The 21,046-nt window shown below is 43.0% G+C and overlaps 3 protein-coding genes across 7 annotated transcripts in view; 2 read left to right on the top strand and 1 right to left on the bottom strand.

The window, feature by feature from the left end:
- LOC121628724 (NACHT, LRR and PYD domains-containing protein 12-like) overlaps positions 1 to 21,046 on the top strand; it is a 2,607,341-nt gene that overhangs the window by 1,604,805 nt on the left and 981,490 nt on the right. The gene's annotated exons all lie outside the window — the stretch shown is intronic.
- The window catches only part of sugct (succinyl-CoA:glutarate-CoA transferase), a 106,819-nt gene that overhangs the window by 85,277 nt on the left and 496 nt on the right, over positions 1 to 21,046 (bottom strand). For 4 of the 5 annotated variants that reach the window (XM_041968059.1, XM_041968061.1, XM_041968063.1 and 1 more), the window contains exons 2-9: positions 20,238 to 20,289; positions 20,078 to 20,151; positions 19,910 to 19,995; positions 18,314 to 18,364; positions 16,354 to 16,474; positions 12,924 to 13,015; positions 12,586 to 12,729; positions 8,031 to 8,126 (exon numbers count right to left, since the gene is read on the bottom strand). In XM_041968059.1, the coding sequence (XP_041823993.1) occupies positions 8,031 to 8,126; positions 12,586 to 12,729; positions 12,924 to 13,015; positions 16,354 to 16,474; positions 18,314 to 18,364; positions 19,910 to 19,995; positions 20,078 to 20,151; positions 20,238 to 20,289 (716 nt within the window). The remainder of the gene's footprint in view (positions 1 to 8,030; positions 8,127 to 12,585; positions 12,730 to 12,923; positions 13,016 to 16,353; positions 16,475 to 18,313; positions 18,365 to 19,909; positions 19,996 to 20,077; positions 20,152 to 20,237; positions 20,290 to 21,046) is intronic. The other variant, XM_041968060.1, reaches the window with a different exon arrangement.
- Positions 20,916 to 21,046, top strand: part of LOC121628745 (galactose-3-O-sulfotransferase 2-like) — a 27,869-nt gene continuing 27,738 nt past the window's right edge. Inside the window, exon 1 of the mRNA XM_041968056.1 lies at positions 20,916 to 20,965. The gene's annotated coding sequence lies outside the window, so the exon portion shown is untranslated. The remainder of the gene's footprint in view (positions 20,966 to 21,046) is intronic.

The raw sequence follows: 21,046 nt of genomic DNA, 5'->3' as shown, positions 1-21,046 counted from the left end.
AGCTAGAATAAGAATCAGCATCTCCAAATGTGAAACCGTAGTCCTCATCAGGAAAAGGGTGGAGTGTTCTCTTCAAGTTGGGAATGAGATCCTGCTCCAAGTTGAGGAGTTTAAGTATCTCTGGGTTGAGTTCACAAGTAAAGGAAGGATGGAGCGGGAGATCGACAGGCGTATCAGTGCAACACCGGCAGTGATGTGGACTGCATCGGTCTGTTGTGGTGAAGAAGGAACTGAACCAAAAGAGAAAACAACCAAAAGAATGAGAGTACAGGCGGCCGAAATGAGTTTCTTCTGCAGGGTGGCTAGACTGTCCTTTAAAGAAAGGGTGAGAAGCTTGGTCATCCAAGAGGAGCTCAGAGTAAAACTGCTGTTCCTCTACTTCAAGTAGCTTGGGATGCTTTCCTGGGGAAGTTTTCTGGGCACATCCCACCAAAAGGAGGCACCAGGGAAGACACAGGACACGCTGGAGGGACTATGTCCTCGTCCACAGAGACTAAATTATTTAGTTTTTTGTTGTTGTTGTTGTTGTTTGTTTTGTTTTGACAAAATCTCTTCCAGAAATTCCAGTGAAAAGGCTGTTGTATCAATACCAGGTCTGTAAATACAGAAATACACCTAAACTGGGAAGCAGACACGGAGTATGCACAGATGCAAACCACCAGCAACAAAGCAGAAAAAGAAGAGGAGGAAGGTCTGTATTTGTGCTTTTGGACACACCCGGGTCTTGTTCCGGCACCAGCTTCGTTCAAGTCTCAGAACCTTTGAGCTTTGTGGTGAGCCAACTCGTGCACACACCAGTTTAACCAGAACCGAAGTGGGAGGACTTCACTACACAGAAGTAAACATCAATAGTTTGTAGATTTAGTCCTGGAAGTTGATGGTAAAGTCATCAGGCTCCATTATGACTCACGGTTTTCCAAAATAAACAATATATTCAGATGACAGTGAATTCCATAGGATGTCAATACATTTGAGCGGAGGCGGTGACTGATCAGCTTCTTTGGTTGCAGCTGGAAAAATGGACATGTAACATTTAGCTCCACTTTTGTCCAAGTCGTTCTCTGTGGCAGTATTCCTTCTTCACTTTGCGTTCATTTAAAAAAAAACAAACAAAAGAAAACTTTACTGAAACACAGCATGAAATACAGAACTTGTATGAACACTGACAGCCAGTGTTGTAAAAGGGCTCTGAGGCAACTGTGTCATTGGGTTGTCAAAAAAAAAAAAAAGATGCGTCATTGGGTTGTTCACACGGAATAGAAAACGGTAGTGTGAGCAGGTGTTTGCAAAGCTGTTCACTTTGGGAACCGTTGTACAAGAACAACGGTATTTGACTCCCAAAACGTAATTACTTTGTGAACTCAACTTCCAAACAATAAAAAAACTGTAGCAGAATCACCTGAACTCGTCCCCGTGTAGATAGGGCTTTAGACTACGTTCACACATAATTTTGCTAAATTATGTTGTTTTTTTACATGCTTGTTCACATTATCATCAGTTAAATGTAACTTTCATTATACTTCATGGTGAACTGGTCAAGGTCCAGAAGTGATCTGCATGTGCAGAGAAAAACATGAAGTCACACACATCATGCGCTGAGGTATTTAAGTAGGAGAAGATAGATGCTACACTTATTAGCATGTGTGTATCAGTTACTAAGTTATTCAGAGCTGAAAAAATGAAGAAGCAACATTGTTTACATCTGATCTTACCATGTCCTGCCTCCTCCAGTCCAAAATTGTGATGTCTGTCTCATTTCAGTGATGTGAAAGTTGAATGAAATGCGACATGACCTTTCAGACTACGGTCACTTTGAAAAGGATCGGATATCTATCTGACTGATACACCTGTAGATGATTGTTGTCTTTATTACATTTCTAACATGTCAGGTTTCTAGTGTAAACAGCACAGAGTTGATGTTATTGATAATTATGTAGTTAAGGTGGGGGTTGCTCGTGAAATGTGTAGTTAATATGTGTGGATTGTTAATTCTGAAATTTTTAGTTTTATATGGCATTCTTTTAGATGCTCAGAAATTGGCTATTTTATTGACAATTTGTTCCTGAATTGGTGCAGTGGGAATGCCAACTGCCTGGTAATGACGTCACCCACTCTCAGGCACTTACTGGTGACAACTGGAAAGCACCATTAGTATCACATGTGAAAGTGGCTGGGGTCAGATTTGAAAAAATAGGATTTGTGCTGTTCAGACTGTAATGAAGAGATCAGATATGGGTCACTTATGGGCAAAAAGTCAGATTTGAGCCACTTCTGCCTGCTATGTGAAGGTATCCTAAGTCTCTTGGTTGACCTGTGAATGCATCAGGATTTCCCCAGGGGAGCTTAAAGAAGTGGCCGAGGATATGGATGGACGGATGGAAGGACAGAAAGATAGACAGAAAAATGGACGGAAAGACAGATGAGTCGAGTTTGAGCCATTGTTGGACGTGCTTAGAAATGTGCAGCAGCAGTAGCAGGACCCGTCACGTTCAGCTGCAGTCAGGTTAACGGGAAGCGGTGCAGGTAAACGGGAAGCGGTGTAGATTAACGGGAAGCGATGCAGGTTAACGGGAAGTGGCAGTGCAGGTTAACGGGAAGCGGTGCAGGTTAACTGGAAGCGGTGCAGGTTAACGGGAAGTGGCGGTGCAGGTTAACGGGAAGCGGTGCAGGTTAACGGGAAGTGGTGCAGGTTAACGGGACGTGGTGCAGGATAACAGGAAGCGGTGCAGGTAAACGGGAAGCGGTGCAGGTTAACGGGAAGTGGTGCAGGTTAACGGTAGGCGGTGCAGGTAAACGGGAAGCGGTGCAGGTTAACGGGAAGTGGCGGTGCAGGTCTGACGGGAAGCGGTGCAGGTTAACGGGAAGCGGTGCAGGTTAACTGGAAGCGGTGCAGGTTAACGGGAAGCGGTGCAGGTAAACGGGAAGCGGTGCAGGTAAACGGGAAGGGGTGCAGATTAACGGGAAGCGGTGCAGGTAAACAGGAAGCGGTGCAGGTTAACGGGAAGCGGTGCAGATTAACGGGAAGCGGTGCCTGTTAACGGGAAGTGGTGCAGGTTAACTGGAAGCAGTGCAGGTTAACGGGAAGCGGTGCAGGTAAACGGGAAGCGGTGCAGGTAAACGGGAAGCGGTGCAGGTTAACTGGAAGAGGTGCAGGTTAACGGGAAGCGGTGCAGGTTAACGGGAAGCGGTGCAGGTTAACGGGAAGCGGTGCAAAATAACGGGAAGCGGTGCAGGTTAACGGCAAGTGGTGCAGATTAACGGGACATGGTGCAGGATAACGGGAAGCGGTGCAGGTTAACGGGAAGCCTTGCAGGTTAACGGGAAGCATTGCAGATTAACGGGAAGCGGTGCAGGTTAACGGGAAGTGGCGGTGCAGGTCTGACGGGAAGCGGTGCAGGTTAACGGGAAGCAGTGCAGGTTAACTGGAAGCGGTGCAGGTTAACAGGAAGCGGAGCAGGTAAACGGGAAGCGGTGCAGGTAAACGGGAAGGGGTGCAGATTAACGGGAAGCGGTGCAGGTAAACAGGAAGCGGTGCAGGTTAATGGGAAGCGGTACAGATTAACGGGAAGCGGTGCCTGTTAACGGGAAGCGGTGCAGGTTAACGGCAAGTGGTGCAGATTAACGGGACATGGTGCAGGATAACGGGAAGCGGTGCAGGTTAACGGGAAGCCTTGCAGGTTAACGGGAAGCATTGCAGATTAACGGGAAGCGGTGCAGGTTAACGGGAAGTGGCGGTGCAGGTCTGACGGGAAGCGGTGCAGGTTAACGGGAAGCAGTGCAGGTTAACTGGAAGCGGTGCAGGTTAACAGGAAGCGGTGCAGGTAAACGGGAAGCGGTGCAGGTAAACGGGAAGGGGTGCAGATTAACGGGAAGCGGTGCAGGTAAACAGGAAGCGGTGCAGGTTAATGGGAAGCGGTACAGATTAACGGGAAGCGGTGCCTGTTAACGGGAAGCGGTGCAGGTTAACTGGAAGCGGTGCAGGTTAACTGGAAGAGGTGCAGGTTAACGGGAAGCGGTGCAGGTTAACGGGAAGCGGTACAAAATAACGGGAAGCGGTGCAGGTTAACGGGAAGTGGTGCAGATTAACGGGAAGCGGTGCAGGTTAACGGGAAGCCTTGCAGGTTAACGGGAAGCATTGCAGATTAACGGGAAGTGGTGCAGGTTAACGGGAAGCGTTGCAGATTAACGGGAAGAGGTGCAGGTTAAGGGGAAGCGGTGCAGTTTAAAGGGAAGTGGTGCAGTTTAACGGGAAGCGGTGCAGATAAACGGGAAGCGGTGCCTGTTAACGGGAAGCGGTGCAGGTTAACGGGAAGTGGTGCAGTTTAACGGGAAGCGGTGCAGGTCTGACGGGAAGCGGTGCAGGTTAACTGGAAGGGGGGCAGGTTAACTGGAAGCAGTGAAAGGTTAACGGGAAGTGGCGGTGCAGGTCTGACGGGAAGCGGTGCAGGTTAACTGGAAGCGGTGCAGGTTAACGGGAAGCGGTGCAGGTTAACGGGAAGCGGTGCAGGTAAACAGGAAGCGGTGCAGGTTAACGGGAAGTGGTGGTGCAGGTCGGACAGGAGCTTCATCAGGTTTCAAACACCCAGCCTGTTTAGTCTTTCTGCCTGTTCTGTTGAAAACTTGTATCAGCTCATTAAACCATCTGAAGGCTCTGACTCCCTCATGTGTCTCCTCTTTGACACGGTGGATGTCTCAGTTTTGGGGGATCAAGATGTGAGCATGAAAAGCTCAAGTGGAAGAGGAGGAGGCCTCCTTCAGCTCCATCATCCTTCTCCCAGAGCTTCAACCACAACACCACTAATTCTGTTGTTTCGACTGTCATGATCTCCGGTGAACCCGTCTGCTTTGCTTTCATCTTCGGCGCCTGGAGGAGGCTGAGGAAGAGGAGGAGGGAGAAAGGGAGGGAGCGTGGCATTGTGGGTAAGGCGGTTCACATGAGCATCAGAGCCGAGCGTCGGACAGTAAAGCTGCGGCTGTGACCACAAGAATGAAGCCGCCGCTGCATTCACACCAAGAAGAAGAAGGAGCTGATAGTTTATCTGAGCGTGTGCGTGTGTGACGCTTTAATGTGCACATCCACATGTGAACCTCATAATACCACAGTAACATCTCCTCAGGCTCAGTCGGTAATGTGAAGCAGATTGAAGGCTCTGATATGAAACAGGACTGTGAATGTGGAGAACTTCTTGTTTTCATTGATTGTTTCCATTTAAAGCAGATTAAAATGTTCATTCGCCCAAAATAACTTCAGCCTGGATGAGAAATATACAGAAAAGAAGAGAGAAAAAGGAAAAGCACTTCTGTATTTCTACACTTCTACTTTCTGTCTGGCTGTCTGTCTGTCTTTAGGTCTGATGGTACAAATTCAGATTCATACACCTGCTTTTATCCAGGTGACATCACATCCGCCTCATCAGCTCTGTGTAATAGCTTAATGTAGACCAGAGTGTGTATAATGATCATGTTATTTCTTGAAAAATGCATTACATTTATGCTGTTTTTGGTTGTTCCAGTCGTTTAAATCATAAACTGACTGAGGTTATTTCAGGACTCATTGTAAAGCCATAAAAAAGGGAGAGTGAGCCAAAGATTTTATGAAAAGACTTAAAGTATAATGTGAACCTTTGGTTGGGATCATAAGGAGCTGAATAAAAGGTTGCCCGAGGTTTCACTTGGTGAAATCACATTAGTGCAGTTGACAGGGCTGCCTCGAGTCTTTATAGTTCTGACTGGAAGTTGCAAAAGAATTACTTGTGACCATCTGCCAGGATAACCTGGTGATGTAATGGTGTGGGGGATATTTTCTTAATACCAACCTGGCCTGGTTTAACCACCACAGCCTACCTGAGTATTGTTGCTGACCATGTCCATCCCTTTATAACCACAGTGTAGCATCTTCTGATGGCTACTATGTCACAAAGATCAGGTCATCTCCAACTGCTTTCTAGAACATGACAATGAGCTCCAACGGTCTCCACAGCCACCAGATCTCCATCCAACAGAGCAGCTTTAGGATGTGGTGGAACGGGAGATTCTCATCATGGATGTGCAGCAACTGTGTGATGCTGTCATGTCATTATGGAGCAAAATCTCTGAGGAATGTTTCCGTCATCTTGTTGAATTTATGACACCAAGAATTAAGGCAGATATGAAGGAACAGTCCAACCTGGTACTGGCAGGTAAATGATCACTCAGGCTACATCCCAAGAATCTATCCTTAAATACAAGAAATGTATCCATTAAACCTGTGATGGACTGGCGACCTGCTGTCAGAAGTAGGTATAAACGGAGTCAGTGGCGATGCATGGAGGAAAACTCTTGTTCCTGCAGCATCATCCGAACCTTAAGCTACACTCAGACATCAGCTTTATCAGATCTGTAACGTAGTCTGAAGGCTGGTGCAGGATATTCCTGCTCTTCTTGCAACAGTCCAGCCGACAACCCTGCGTGCTCTGAATGTTTGTGCTTTGCAGAAAGCAGATAACTTATGCTTTAACAACGCCACAGAGAAGCCGAGGGAGGAATGTGTTTAACTTGAGTCTCAGATGTTTTTAATAAGCTAAAAAATGAGCAACGACAAGAGGGAATTTAACTGGCGGATTCTTTGATATGGCTTTCAACAGCAGGAAACTCTGAGTTATCTGTGTGTGAATGATGATCCGTTTTAAAATATGAAGCAACAATCTGTAAAAATGAAAACTGAAAAACTCAGAAGCCACATAAACATCGGAGAGGAGACATGTTGTCGGTTTTTCTGCGGCTCAGAGGAGTTCAAAACATGTTTGATCAGAGGGTTTGCAGACATGAATCACTTCCATACAGACAGCGGGACACTAATGACCTCTAACTGTTGTATAATTGTGCTAATTTGACTCAGAGCTTCCACCACGTTCATCTTCTGAGATTATTCACAGATTCTTCATATTCTCTGAAGATGGACTGTCAGACACATGGAAACCTGCCGATCCATTTCAGCGCAAACTGCAAAATAATTATGATTAAACAGAACTTTTTATGTGCACAGAGCCTCATGAGGCCTGGTTCGTTCACAACTGAGCAGCGGAGGCACAAGAGTTCGATGCATTAATATCTGAACATTAAAAAGCTGTGAATGTTCGGAAGTTCGGGAGCTGGGGTGCTTTTCAGAGTCTTACCCACAGCTCAATCTTCATTTACAACATTCATCATCACAGATACAGAGCCAGAACTGCTCCACATTCAATTAACCATCCAGAGCACAAGATTCCAGTTTAAATATGAGAAACACATCCATTAAAAATATCATTTTTACATATAAAACACTAAGTCCTGTCCAACAGTCTCCAATGCGTCTCTATTGGATGGGAATACATCCCAGCCCTCACAGGGAAACTACTTCCAGTCAAGATGGTGTTCTAATGATATACATATGTTGTTTTTGTGGTCTTGAAAGAATAAAGAAATATTAAGGTGCTTATTTTAAGGCCAATGCTCAGAAATTGCATACCTACAATGTAATGAGTATATATCTACGATTCTAAGGTCTATTTGAACTTTTTTGGAGTCACAGTAATGACAGATTTGTGAAGATGCTGAATAATCAGTGTGAAGAATAAATGAAGATGGCACAAACATAAAAAGATTTAGGTTAACCTAAAAAAAAAGACCACCTTCAGGATGAATAAAACTATCGCTTTGTACTGATGCATCTGCAGCTCTAATCTCTGTCCGACCTAGAAAAAGCATGTAGAGGACCCCAGGTTTTAGCTAATTGATAGCTAAAGAGGTTTGTTAAACCGGACAGTGGCAATGAGGGGCTTAATTCTCTGCAAACATTGAATCGTTATCCGGTGGCTAATAACGGCCACAGAGCGAATCATTTCCACACAGCTGTTATAACGAGTCCATTTTCTGCTGAATAAACTGATGATGGAGTTTTTTTTAAGATGAAGCAGTTTTGTATGATGCTATCAATGAGTCTTTTACTTAGTTTACCAGATGGACAGACATAGGGGGGGGGTTTGGGGGGGGGGGGGGGGGGGGGGGCTCACCTGGTACGGTACGATGCTCTCATGGGCCGTCCCCCAGCGCCTCGCCTCCTTCCCAGCGTTCAGATAGTTAGCAGCGATGTGGCTGAGGCAGGAAACCTGGCAGAGGGAGGAGAGTGCTGTTAATCTGGGTGTCATCAGATGATGGAGGTGAGGCTTCCTTCTGCCCACACATGTGCTGGAGAGCAGCTCACCATCAACCTGCAGCTTTATCGGGTTTACTGTAGCTCGGGACTTTAGGTGGACAGAATAAACTTTGACTGGCCCCGATCCTTTGTTTCTACTCATCAAAGGATGATGGGGGATCACATTCTCATTAAATTAAATTAAATTCTTCTTATTGTTTTTTAATTCTTTTTCATATTCCCTCCACCTTGAATAAAGCCCTCTGTCCAATGGAAGAAAGACAAGCCCAAAGCATGATGCTTTCACCACCATGCTATAGTGCAGGTGTCAGCATCCTGCCAGGCTTCCGCTCCTTTCCTAATTCGGAGGAGAGGCGGCGTCTTCAATCTAGGCTGCACAGCTGAGGCTCATTCCATTTAACAGATGACAGCATAAATACTCCTGGATCACATCTAGTCTTCGCTGGATCGTACTTCTCATGTGGTAACCAGCTCGGCACAGATCCAAGCCTGAAAACCCGTATCCTGTATATTAACTGGTATCTTGTTCTGTTCAAAGCTCTTCACCCTGAACCAACCACCGGACTTGTGCTGCCTGCCTGCCTGCCTGCCTCACCTGACACTGGATTCACCTGCCTGCACATTTCACTACTGTAAATAAACACTCGTCTCTAACCTACCGTGTATTCCTCTCCTTGGGTCCTCCTGCTGATCATGACAGAAGGAGTGGCCAACGTCGATCCTCAAGAGCCACAATCCTGCATGTTTTCCATGCATCCCCGCACCAACACACCTGAGTCAAATTAAATGGATCCAACAGCCTATAAGGATCAGCACAATGACTCATTAGTTTAAGTCAGGTGTGCCAGTGCAGGGATGCATGGAAATCCTGCAGGATTGTGGCTCTCGAGGACTGACGTTGGCCACTCCTGCTATACTGTCTTCCGTTCAGACATATGGAGGATTGTAGAACACAAGCAGAACTCTGCAGGAATTCCTGCAGCTCCTTCAGCATTGCTGCCGGCCTCTTGGCCTGACCAGTTTTTGTCTCATCCAGTTTTCAGGGGACATATTTCTCAAACACATTACTGATGATCATTAACACTCTCCACTTTGTTTACTGCATTTCTAATGTCCTGGAAATGTCTGTTCCCATCTCCTGACATGTGCTTTTCAACAGTTAGATTCTGAGGTTCATTCAAGAAGTTCCTACGAGGACAGCTGAACGTTATTCGGGGTTATCAGTCACTATAAATACTTCCAGGTGTGTTCAAAACATAAATGCAGTGCTGGATGAGGGAAAATGATAGAGCAAAAACGAAAAAAAAGCAAACAAAAAAAACTTTAAGTTTTAGTTCAGAGGCAAATAGCTGCTGAGGTTTTTCTCTGTGGACCGAAGCTCTGGACACACCGTTCCTTCAGCTGATTCAGATCTTTTTCTGTAATCTGGATCCAGGATTTTTACGTTTGGATGAAGATATCGAGCAGAGTCCCAAACCTGAAACGCAGCAGCTTCTCTACATTTTTAAAGTTGCTCCAGCTTTGCAGTAAAACTGTCAGAGGGATGCTCAGCGAAAAGATGAAGGACGGAGCTTTGAAGCTTTTTAGGGTTGTGTGCTGCACCAGTGAACACACACTCAACAAATACACCAGAAACCTTTATGTTCAGGTTGTTCATATCCTCACAAAACAAGAGAATAATGTCACTTCCTGTCAGGATGTAAGTAAATTTAGTTTATAAATAGGTTATTAAGTTTATTTTACTGGATTTTAGTGTTATTTCTTATGTTGTCTTTTTGTTTTTATTTCTAGCCTCCGAACAAGCCAGAACTACATTAAACAGGTATAAAAATGTTGTTTTCCCATCAATAATAAGGAAAACCTGACGTGGAAGTGTTAAAGTTCCACTTCCACTCAGCTGTATGTCAGTTTGTGGTTTGATGATGATGATGGAGGGAAAAACAAAAAGGATAACAAAAATGTCCCCCAGCCAAACCAGTTAATACGGTCGCACCGACCTCCTGTAGTGTTTCTGTTAGCAGATACACGTCCACTGAGCTGTGACAGGTTCGTCCTGGAGTTAAACTATCAGAAAACATCCCAGAAAAAGTGAATTAACAGAGATCTGTTTCCATCTCACACATCTACAAACTTCTGTTGAACCCAGACTGAAAAAAAGACCCAGAGTTCTGATGAGATAAAGAAGTTCCTCATTATTTCCTACCACAGCCAGTTTTCTTTGTGTTTAATCTGAGCCTCTCTTTCACCGTCTATCCCAGTACCTGGAAACCAACTGTGGTTCTCCAGCTGTTACAGGGTGGAGACCCTTCAGACCACCGCTGGATATGAATCTTTCATAAAGAACCAATTCAAACAGCTTTCATCAGATAATAATAGTTTGAGAGCAAACATAATTAAGAAGCCTGGCGGCTCCTTTCCTGTTAATCAGAATCAGATCACATTCAACGTCTCTGCATGCTGACACAATAAAATTTGACTCTAACCACTCACATATTAAAGTGTTTATACTAATTATTGCTCATGGATACAGCTCATTCATGCAAGTGAAGTAAAACTGTTGTCGTGACGGTGAATGACGAGGGTGTAAGGTTAGTTTACAGATGGCTGTTGGGTGGAGACTCTGAATCTGGTAGTACACACCTTAAATAGAAACACCTTTAATAACACCCCCTTATTTATTTATTTATTACACTTGTTTTACACTTTTTGGTGTTGTGCCTAAAATGGATGTTTTTTGTACGAATGTTGGGTTTTTTTCTGTTTGGGGGTTAAATAAATAAAATAAAATAAAATAATCATCCCGTTATCGCCCACTTATCATCCATTTATCAACCACCTATCATCCATTAATTATGCACCTATTCATTTATCATCCATCTAGCATCCATTTATCATCCATTTATCATCCACCTATCATCCATTTATCATCCACCTATCATCCATTAATTATGCACTTATACATTTATTATCCATCTGTCATCCGCTTGTTATCCATCATCCTCTATCATTGGCCCTTCATCCATCCATCGTCCTTCTATCGATTATCTCAATCATTCCCTCAGTTGATACGTTTGGTCTCATTTTCAGTCTTTCACCGATCTGTCTGTTATCCACCTGAAGAGTTCAGACTTCTTCTACTCTGTCAGACTGAGGTGCTGTAACATTTTCAAAGTGATCAAATCTTTTATCTATTTTCATGCTAAACTCAACTACAAACTTATTTTTTTCTTTAAAAGACCAGAAAGTTTTTGATTAATCTAACTCAGTGGTGGCCATAGCGGTAAAAAAACAAGCTAACCAGACACATAAAACACAGTTTTAAAAGCAACACTGTCACACAAACAGCACATCCTGACAGAGAAACACACTCAAGCATCTCAAACATTTCAGAGTCCAAACTGACTCCCGGTCCCAACCCTTTTAGAGTCCCTGATGATTAGTTTCTGCATTTGTTTAAACTCTGGGGATAAATCAGCATTTTTGTGTGCATACATGCAGGTTTCCTGGGTTAGTTATTAATCCAAGTTGATTTTAATACAAACATCAGGACACCCACCACCTGATGATATTTTGCTTATTTGTGCAGTCAGATGACTTACAACAGACCCTGAATGCAGCACTAGGAACCAGCTGGAGTTAAAGGAAAGTGTCCTGTTCAGGTACAAAATGGAATAATTTGGGATTTTATTCTAGTCTGTGCTTTCTTTATTTGTACATCTCTTTCCTTCATCTTGTTTGTTTTCAGTCCCTGTTGTTTTTCAACCTCATTTTAATAATTATGTCCACTGTTAAAGATTTGCTGCTACCATGCAACTCTTTGTTATAAAAGTGATATTTTTACCTAACATAACTAAAATAGATTTAAAGTTTTATTTAATTCATTTTATAGAATTAAATGAAGAGGTCAATCACAAACCTCAACACCCTCACACTGTTTGTTTTTTATTTGGTGCCTTTATGTTTGTTGTTTTTCTTTATTAGTTCATTCTATCAGACATACCTGTTTTGTGTAATTAAGCACGAAAAGAAAAAGAAATATGTGTCTGGTCAATTATTTTTCCTCTTTAATAATACCAGTTGCTGTTGTATTAAATGTTGTTGGAAAACCTGATTAGACACCTTTACAACCAGGTATAATTAGTAAGGAAGATGTTTCTGTGGAATGAGCAACACAGCTAAATGTGTGGGTCTCGCGTCTGTTGGTGTGTCTGGGAAAGGCTTTTATAAATGTGGTAACATGAAAAAGGTAAAAGAGCAACAACAAAGTTGCTCTAAAGGTTCAAATAAGTTACAAAAAAGCAAACATTACAGAGTTGTTTAAGCTCAAATCTAACTTAAGTCTCAGTCTTGTGGAGCAGACAGTGAGGTGATTGGCCGCTTGTACCTGAGCTGTGTATTATTTGTATTCATACCTGTGATGACAGTAGGTTGCAGTCGATGTGAACTCCTCTCCCTGTTCTGTGTCGCTGCAGCAGGGCGGCCATGATGGCTCCGTGTGCATACAGCCCCGTTGCCAGGTCAGTCATGGCAACACCTGGACGCACCGGCTCTCCGTCCTGCAGGAGAGGCGGTGCACTTTGGGAATTAGCAAGGCTATGCTAATTCTGCCTTCAGCTTTACATGGAGTCATGGCTTGTTTCTCTTACAAACTACAAATACATTTAAAGATGAACTGGTTTGATTCGACATCCTAAAGCAACAAAACCCATCAGGAGGAGGACAAAGTACCTATAAACCAGATCAAACTGACCTCTGGACCTGTGATGTGCATCATCCCCGACACTGCAGAGGCGATAGAGTCGTAGCCTGGACTCTGAGACTGAGGCCCGGTCTGCCCATAACCTGAACACACACACACACAAACACACAGATTACTGCCTCGGTGCTGGCGGGCTGGTTGGACCTAAGACCAAACGCAGTGGGAATCAAACTCTTCCAGGAAAACTACATTCCAGCTGTAAGTGGAGTCTAACTAAACAACCAGACTGATTTCCTGAAGAGTTCAGACCCTCTGCTTGCTTCACATCAACACTAAACTGACACCCACACACTCCGCCAACACAGATATTTAAATCTGAGGACACTTCTTTGATCTCTGTGTCCCATGTTTAACCATAAATACAGAAACTGAGGAGTTATGAGCACTCAGCACTTCATCTAAACCAACATGGACAGTCAAAACAGACCAGCTGCATCAGCCCGGTAAATTCCTGCAACTTTCCCCTAAAATGGTTACTTATGGATAAAAGACGTATTTATACTGGACTACATCTACTGGACCCTAGCTGATGTAATTGTTCCTGTTACATGTGCTACTGTGCAGTCATCTTGGGCAAAATGCTTCACTCTCCTTACTTCCACTGTCCTTACCTCCACTGTCCTTACCTCCACTGTCCTTACCTCCAGTGTTGCTACCTCCAGTGTATGAATAATCCATTATTATTAGCATTAAGTGTTTACTGAATCTACAGTTATGACTGTAGCCTAGAATTATTCAAATCTCAAGAATGTTAGCTTCCCATCGGTGTGTAACATGTGCAGGTACTTGGGAGGGAGACAGAAACAACTACATATTTATCTGTCATGTCCTGCTGACGGAACGTCTGGTACCAACGGATATAAGAAAAAATATAACTGACAAAAAAAAAAAAAAATTGAAAAGTGCAAAGATAAAAGAGGTTAATGGTTTAGGGTCAGAGGAATGATCTCTAATCAGAAATAAAGAGAAGAAATGGTTTGATATAAAGCTCATACAGAAATAAACATCATGCTTCTGTGAAATGAGCAACACCTCCTCCCCACGCTGGTCACCAGCCTGGTCACATTTAGCTGTGTGATGGCATCTCATCCCTCAACCAGCAGTTGTTGAAAGTCAACCAGTGTAGTTGTGTTGCTCATTCTGGCACCTGCACCACAACCAAGCTGATCCCACAAGTGATCAGTTGAGTTCAGGTCTGGATCCACAGTTGCAGTCATTTCATCCTCCTGGAGTTTCTCTGTGATGATCCTGGCTCTGGAGGATGGAGTTAGAGCCCAGATTATGGATATATGGGATTACCGCTGGCTCCACAATCTCTTTCTGATAGGTCTGTCTATCAGTCAGGTGCCAGTCATACATCTGTGACTGCCACACACCTGAAGCTCAAAACAAGAGTGAACACAAACAGGAGAATATTAGGAGGTTTTTGCAGGGCGCTACCTACACGTTTAGCTGTATTGCTCTTTCCAAAGAAGCACAATTCTTACAAATTATACCTGGTTGTAAAGGTGAATAATTAGGCTTTCCAATGAAGTATAATACAGCACCAGCTTATTTTATTAAAGGGGGAAAATAACACATTTTACATATAGGGGATTTTCACATACTGCACTGAGCTTATCCAGTCACACCCTGCATCCACTTCTTGACGCATCTCTGCCACAACATTTTCTGCATCAAACAATACCAACAAGTTCCACTGAAACACATTTCTGTCGCAGTCAGGATCGATGGCAGAAACGAACCGGTGCAAACCGACTGCTGCTGTGTTCTGGATAACAGCACATGACTGCATGTTTTGTGTAACTTTACAGAAAATCTGCAGTCATGCAGGTTTTCTCTAAATTATTTAGCATTTTAGTTACATTATTTTTTTTTTTGCAAATAAAATGCTTGGAAATAAAATAATAAATAAAATTCTGATTCTTTTGGATTTTATTTAAAAAACTATATTAATTTAACTTTAAGGACAGAACCTAGAGTATGGCTCTGTTTCTCAAAGCTGGAGCTGCAGACTGTGACTTCCCTCATCCATCTCCATTAAAACATGGATAATAATCCATCTAGAAACCACAACACTCACGCTTTTCCTCTGATAAACGACAGTAATCTGCTCTTGTTTATTAAACGACTTCATTAAGTGTCAGTTTACATCTCAGAGATGTAAATTCAACCATAATTCAGTTATTATGAAGTACTGAAAATATACAGCGCCTCGCTACAGTAAGCGTAAACCTCAGTTTAAATAAAGCCTTGACAGAGATGAGAAGCTCTTGCACACACAGGTGGAGGCAGATAAAAGATTTCTGTTAAAACTCTCTTATTCCTTTAGTCCGAGTCGGATCAGGTGGAACAGATGGAAGAACTCTGTGGCTTCGGTGAGCAATTAAACACAGTCGCTCATTCATAACGTCTGACATGTGTTTGTATGAGACTCTTGTTTAGTTACATGTTCTCATGAAATCTGAAAATGAAGAGTAAACACGTTTATAATGAATGTGTTTGAGACAGTTAACGGTGTGGGTTTCACTCCGGATAACACGCAGATTTTCCCAGAAAGGAATCATTTCATATGGCAGGAAGAGTCAAACACCGGCGCAGGAAACCGCCCTGATTGGTTGGGACACATGTGACACTGAAGATGATCCGGTTAAAGTAATTTCTTTTGATTCTTTATGTTTTTTATTCAGACTGAGGATTCTGAGTGGTTAGTTGTGTGATATATAAGGCTTCCAAACAGTCAGAAACTTCATACATAAGGAGGATAAAGTGTTTTTTGGTGGATTAAGGTAAAAGCTGTGATGAGGCACTCACATGCCCAAAAGCTTTTTCTTTTTTCTTTTTTTTTGCTATGATCTGGTGACCTGAAATGATCCTGGGACCCCGGTAGAAGTAAATGATATCACTGCTGTCATATCCTCAGTACATATACGCTTTCATCTTTGAAGAATGATAAAACTTTTAAATGTGCCTGTTCTACATGTAAAATGTTGGCTGGACTTGCACCACCACCTGTGCTTTTAATGCTTTATGATTTTTTTTTTTATTGTCTTGTAAAAATGAACAAACTTATCTCGAGTCACAGCCGTCATCGCATGACAACAAACTATTATAACATATAAAAACATTATGCTCAAGCTTTCTGCAAGACATCCTGAGGAACCTGAAACTGGACCCAGGTCGTCTGTCCTTACTGTGGACTCCAGCCTCATCTAGTGGTTCAAACAGGGAACTGCAGGAGATTTAATCTGACCTCTGTTTCCATAGCTACAACATCAACAAATGATTGACCTTAAACTTTGATTCTGAGCTCTGAAGAAGATCCTGATGGAGATGCTTCACACACACCTACTTACACTGATGTGATGTAAGCAGGTGTGTGTTTCAGAGTCTCACAGAAAGTTACGGAGGTGGTCGGTACCTGATATGGAGCAGTAGATGAGCCGAGGGTTCGCTCTGCTCAGCTGATCGTATCCCAAACCCATCTGATGGAGTTTCCCTGGTAGGTAGTTCTCCACCAGCATGTCACACACTCCTGCCAGCTGACAAACAACACACACACACACACCATTAGTTATTTCTGCTGAAGCTGGAAACAGCTGATGCACATCCTGTTGTTATGGAAACACTTCATGCTGGGATTCAGAACCAGCTGCTGAACAAATCTACCTTAAACCAACTGGTGACTGATGTAAATTCAATAAACTAATTTAAAAATAAAGAATAACACTTATTTTCATGAAGCTCCACCCAGACCACCTTTCTGAGTGATGCTGGATGGGACAAGATGGGGATTAAAAATTATTTTTAAAAAATCAGGATCTACAGGCTGGAAACAGCTGATTAAGCTTAATTGACACCCTGTTGTTATGGAAACACTTCGTGTTGGAGTACAGAAGCAGCTGCTACCTCAATCCAACTAATGATTGACAGCTCATATCTTCATTACAAACAGCTGCTTCCAGGTGGATTTTTCTGCTTCAGGAATATTTCAAAGCCTGAACAGAATCATCTTTATTCTACTAGTCGGAACAGAAAAGCCTTCAGTCGTGATCAGTGACCACCGAGCTGCAGCGAGGCTCTGAACCGGAACATTTTTACAGGTCTGCATGCTGAAGCTGCTCAGTAAATCTCACAGGTGGAAAGTTGCACTGATTCTGCTGAGTCCTGCACTCAGAGACTTTTTATTCTTTGTATTAGGGAGGAATTTTCTGACATGTTGCACATAAAGTCTGTAAGGTCCGTTTTTGTTCTCTCTTTGCTGCTCTGGATTTTCATGTTGAAGCACTTTGGGATTTTTATCTGAGAGCAGAGCTTCATGACGTCGTGTGAGGAAGAAGCACCTGCTGCTGAATGAAGCCAAACTACAGGAACAGACCCTTACTTTACCCCGTCTGCACTGGTGGGGCAGAAGTTGAAACTGCGTCATCATTTATGCATCTGGGGTCTCAACTGGGCCTCAGACTGGAGTGGTCCAGCTGAAGCCCGGGCTCTGGTTCGGTCATGTATGCAGCAGGATGCTCTGCATGTTTTATCAGCCTGTTCAAATCAAACCACTGCTTCACTTTGTGCTTCCAAACCTGAAAACAGGTATACGACACAGGTACAGCTGTGGTGTTTTTATGTGTGTATATATGTACTAAACCTATATTAATCCATAGCTGTAAAAATTAGAGATTTTAACTGTTTCCATGTAAATACTAGCATGTTGTAACTTTTCATTCTTATGTTCTTCTTGTATTTCTAATTGCACCTTGAACGTGTTACTCCATCCTTGTTGAGACAGTCAGATCAGAGAAGTGTTCATTTCGGCTTGATAGAAACAGTCAGTCAGAGAGAAAATCTGCCTCCTAACGAGTCGGTAACAGTTATGTAAATGGATCCATTTAAACTCAGAAGTGATGCTACATCCATGTTTCTACAGCATCTCACCACAAAGTCAGATCCAGTGAAGATGACTACAGGGAGGAAGATGTTCAGAGTCCTCCTCGGTACTCCTCAGCAGCCGTCTCTTAAGACTAAGATGATTTTTTTTGTGGGGAAAAAAAAAAACATAATTTTTCTAACAGCAGTGTTTGAGTCGTGTCAGCAGAGCCGACTCCAGCTTTGTGAAGCCTGGATGTGAACAATCATGAAGACGATGAAGAAGAAGGTGAAGACATTTGACTGAGTGTAATCAGAACCAGGACCAGGTCTAATGCTGTGATGGAGTCCAGACTAAGCTGATGCTTCATGTAATCTCTGTTCTGATCACATTTTGCTGCTTCTTCTGGAACATTTGCCACCTCACTGTTTGTGGTCTCGCTCTCTAAATGATGCTGATAAAATCCAACATGGCGGCCCCTGCTAAGGCCGGATTCTCTGCTGCCAGGTTGTCGTACCTCCTGGATGATCTCCGCTCCTCTGGGGTGCTTCAGATCCACAGCGATACTCTGAAAACACAAAGTTCATCATCACGTTTAAACTGATGTTTCTGATTCCCATCAAGCATCAGATGAAACTGTGTACACTGACTTTAAGTTTTAACTATGAATCATATCTGAATAAACCAAAACAAACATTTGACTGCAGCTTCCTGTCAGGAAAAAACAGAAGACTGGGCAGTGGACAGATTCCACACCCCCTCAATACTCCATCACTTTACACCTTCATGGCTGTCAGAGGCTGCAGGACACACGTGACCGAGGAGCCCAAAGGTCTGAAATTTTATCTTGGTCATGTGACCAAGAAGGAAAGTCCGCTTCAAGTTTTCTTCATCCTACTGCAGGATGAATCATTACCCAGAAACCAGCTGGAGGAGCGAGTTTCTTCTCCCTGGTCAGAGTCCACAGTGGTTCTGATCCACTGCAGCATGATCACTAAACGGCCTGTTTTCAGCCATCCAGTGTGAAAAGCCGGGAATGTCTCAGCGTTTGTCCTCAATGTCGCATTCATTCACAAAATTAGCCCAAGGACTTTTTACTACCAGACTGGACTTCAGCACATCCTGATTATTGTTCTGTAAAGTTCTTACTGACCAAGCTCCCTTAAATAGGCAAGCACATAGAAAAATAATAATAATAATTGTTGTTGTTTTTACTGCTTCCAGGCTAAAATAAGACAATTTAATCTTTTTTTTATATATATATGACCTTGAAATTTCCTTTTAAAGTTTGTATCTCTTAGAATATGTTGTCCATTTAGGGCATAAGTTTAACATTTTTAAATTTTTAAAAATATTTAATGTGTAAACTTTTAAAACATATTGTAAGTAATTCATTAGCTGCTCTCTTTGGGGTTTTGCACTCAAAGAGAAAAAAGTGAATACCAGTTATTCACATGTACTAAACGCTGGAAGCAAATGTGGTTTTGAATAACTTTAACGTCTTATTTCTGTATTTAAGCAAACATCTTCTCTCTGGAGCTACATCAGTGTTATGCTAGATAACCTAGATATCCGACTTCTGACACATGATGGAGGTCAGTCCAGTCCGATACATCCTGCATCGACTTTTCACGTGAAACCCCCCCCCCAGTCACTAATACAAACTACAATACAATATAATTATTCACACTTTCTTCGTCAGAATCAGATGAACCATCAGGTAACAAAACTACTGATGCCACCTCTCTCAGCACATGCTGACAAATTGACCTAAAAACACACGTACACTGGTGAATGAATCAGTAACAATCATTTTAAAAAATGTAATGAGTATTTATTACCTTTATGTTATTGATTCTCGGTAGAGTATAGGTTATGGGGATAGTGATTATCCCTGTTTTATACCTCTATCTGGTCAATGTATCACCCAGGATACATTTTTATTACCCGTTTATCAGTGTTGTGTTAATCTTATTTGTTATTTTTCAACAAGCCCACATGAAATAATCCTTAAAGAGCCACATTCTCATAAACAAATCCTCCAAAACACGTCTTTCCTCCACTGTCACCTGTAACGTGGCTCGTCAGGTGTTCTCTGGACTCTCAGACTTACTTTCTTGTTCCGGTTGATGCTCAGGAAGTAGACGCTCTCTGAGCCAACAAACGGAGGACCCCAGGCCCTGGTGTCATCGCCTGCACCTGTTGAACCAATCCAACAAAAACCATCAGGTTTCTCACAATCCTTCACTCGCAGCCAGTTAGAAACGAGGTGCGAACTCACCTGGTCTCTCCACCTTGATCACCTCGGCTCCCAGGTCTCCCAGGATCATGGTGGCGAAAGGACCCGCCAGAACTCTGCGAACATTCAGAAGATTTTACGTCTGATGCAGAGATGCTGAGACACAGAGCAGAGAATTGCTGCTGGACTCTGGGAGACCCACCTGGTCAAGTCCAAGACTCTGACGCCATCTAGTGGTCGGATGGTTTCAGCTGCTAAGATCACATTCAGACAAAGGAAAAAATTGTTTCTACCTTCTTCCAGCTGCAATAAAGACCACAGCAATAAAACTGAATATGTGCCTCAGTCAATGTCTCTTTTTTTTTTGGGGGGGGGGGGGGGGGGGGGGGGGGGGGGGGGTCTGCTTGTCTCATTTACAGCCGTACGTTATTAAACTACTTCATCCATTTTCTATATCACTTAGTCCATTTCAGGGTTGCGGGGAAACTAGAAAGTATCCCAGTAATTAGCAGGCAGGAGGCAGGACAGGTCGCCAGTCCATCACTTAGCAAACAAAGACTAACAAACCATTCACACACGCACTCACTTCCAGGGAGAATTTAGAGGAACCAATTAACCTGACATGCATGTCTTTGGACGGTGGGAGGAGGCCGGAGAACCTGGAGAGAACCCAGGGGGATCACGTGAAAACTCCACACCGAAAGTCCAGTGTAAAAAAAAAAAAGATGAAGCAGAATGGTGAAAAGATCCAAGTCCAAAGTATCAGTCCAGTCTTTGAAGGTGGCTGCGAAGATTACTAAAGTTTTACCCCCACACCATTACGGCAGTTAATGATTTTTTTCTGTTAATTTTATATCACGACTTTTAGATAGATGGAGATTTTATGGGTCACAAATAAGATTTTTAACGCCAAAAATTAAGAACTTTGAAGTCAGTAAAATTTGCAGTTAATTTTTTAAACCTTTTATTTTCACAGAAGTGTCACTTTTTTGTGTGATCTTGTGAATTATC

The sequence above is a fragment of the Melanotaenia boesemani genome, chromosome 18, assembly GCF_017639745.1.
Source record: "Melanotaenia boesemani isolate fMelBoe1 chromosome 18, fMelBoe1.pri, whole genome shotgun sequence".
NCBI lineage: Eukaryota > Metazoa > Chordata > Actinopteri > Atheriniformes > Melanotaeniidae > Melanotaenia > Melanotaenia boesemani.
This window is presented reverse-complemented; position numbering and strand designations above follow the sequence as displayed.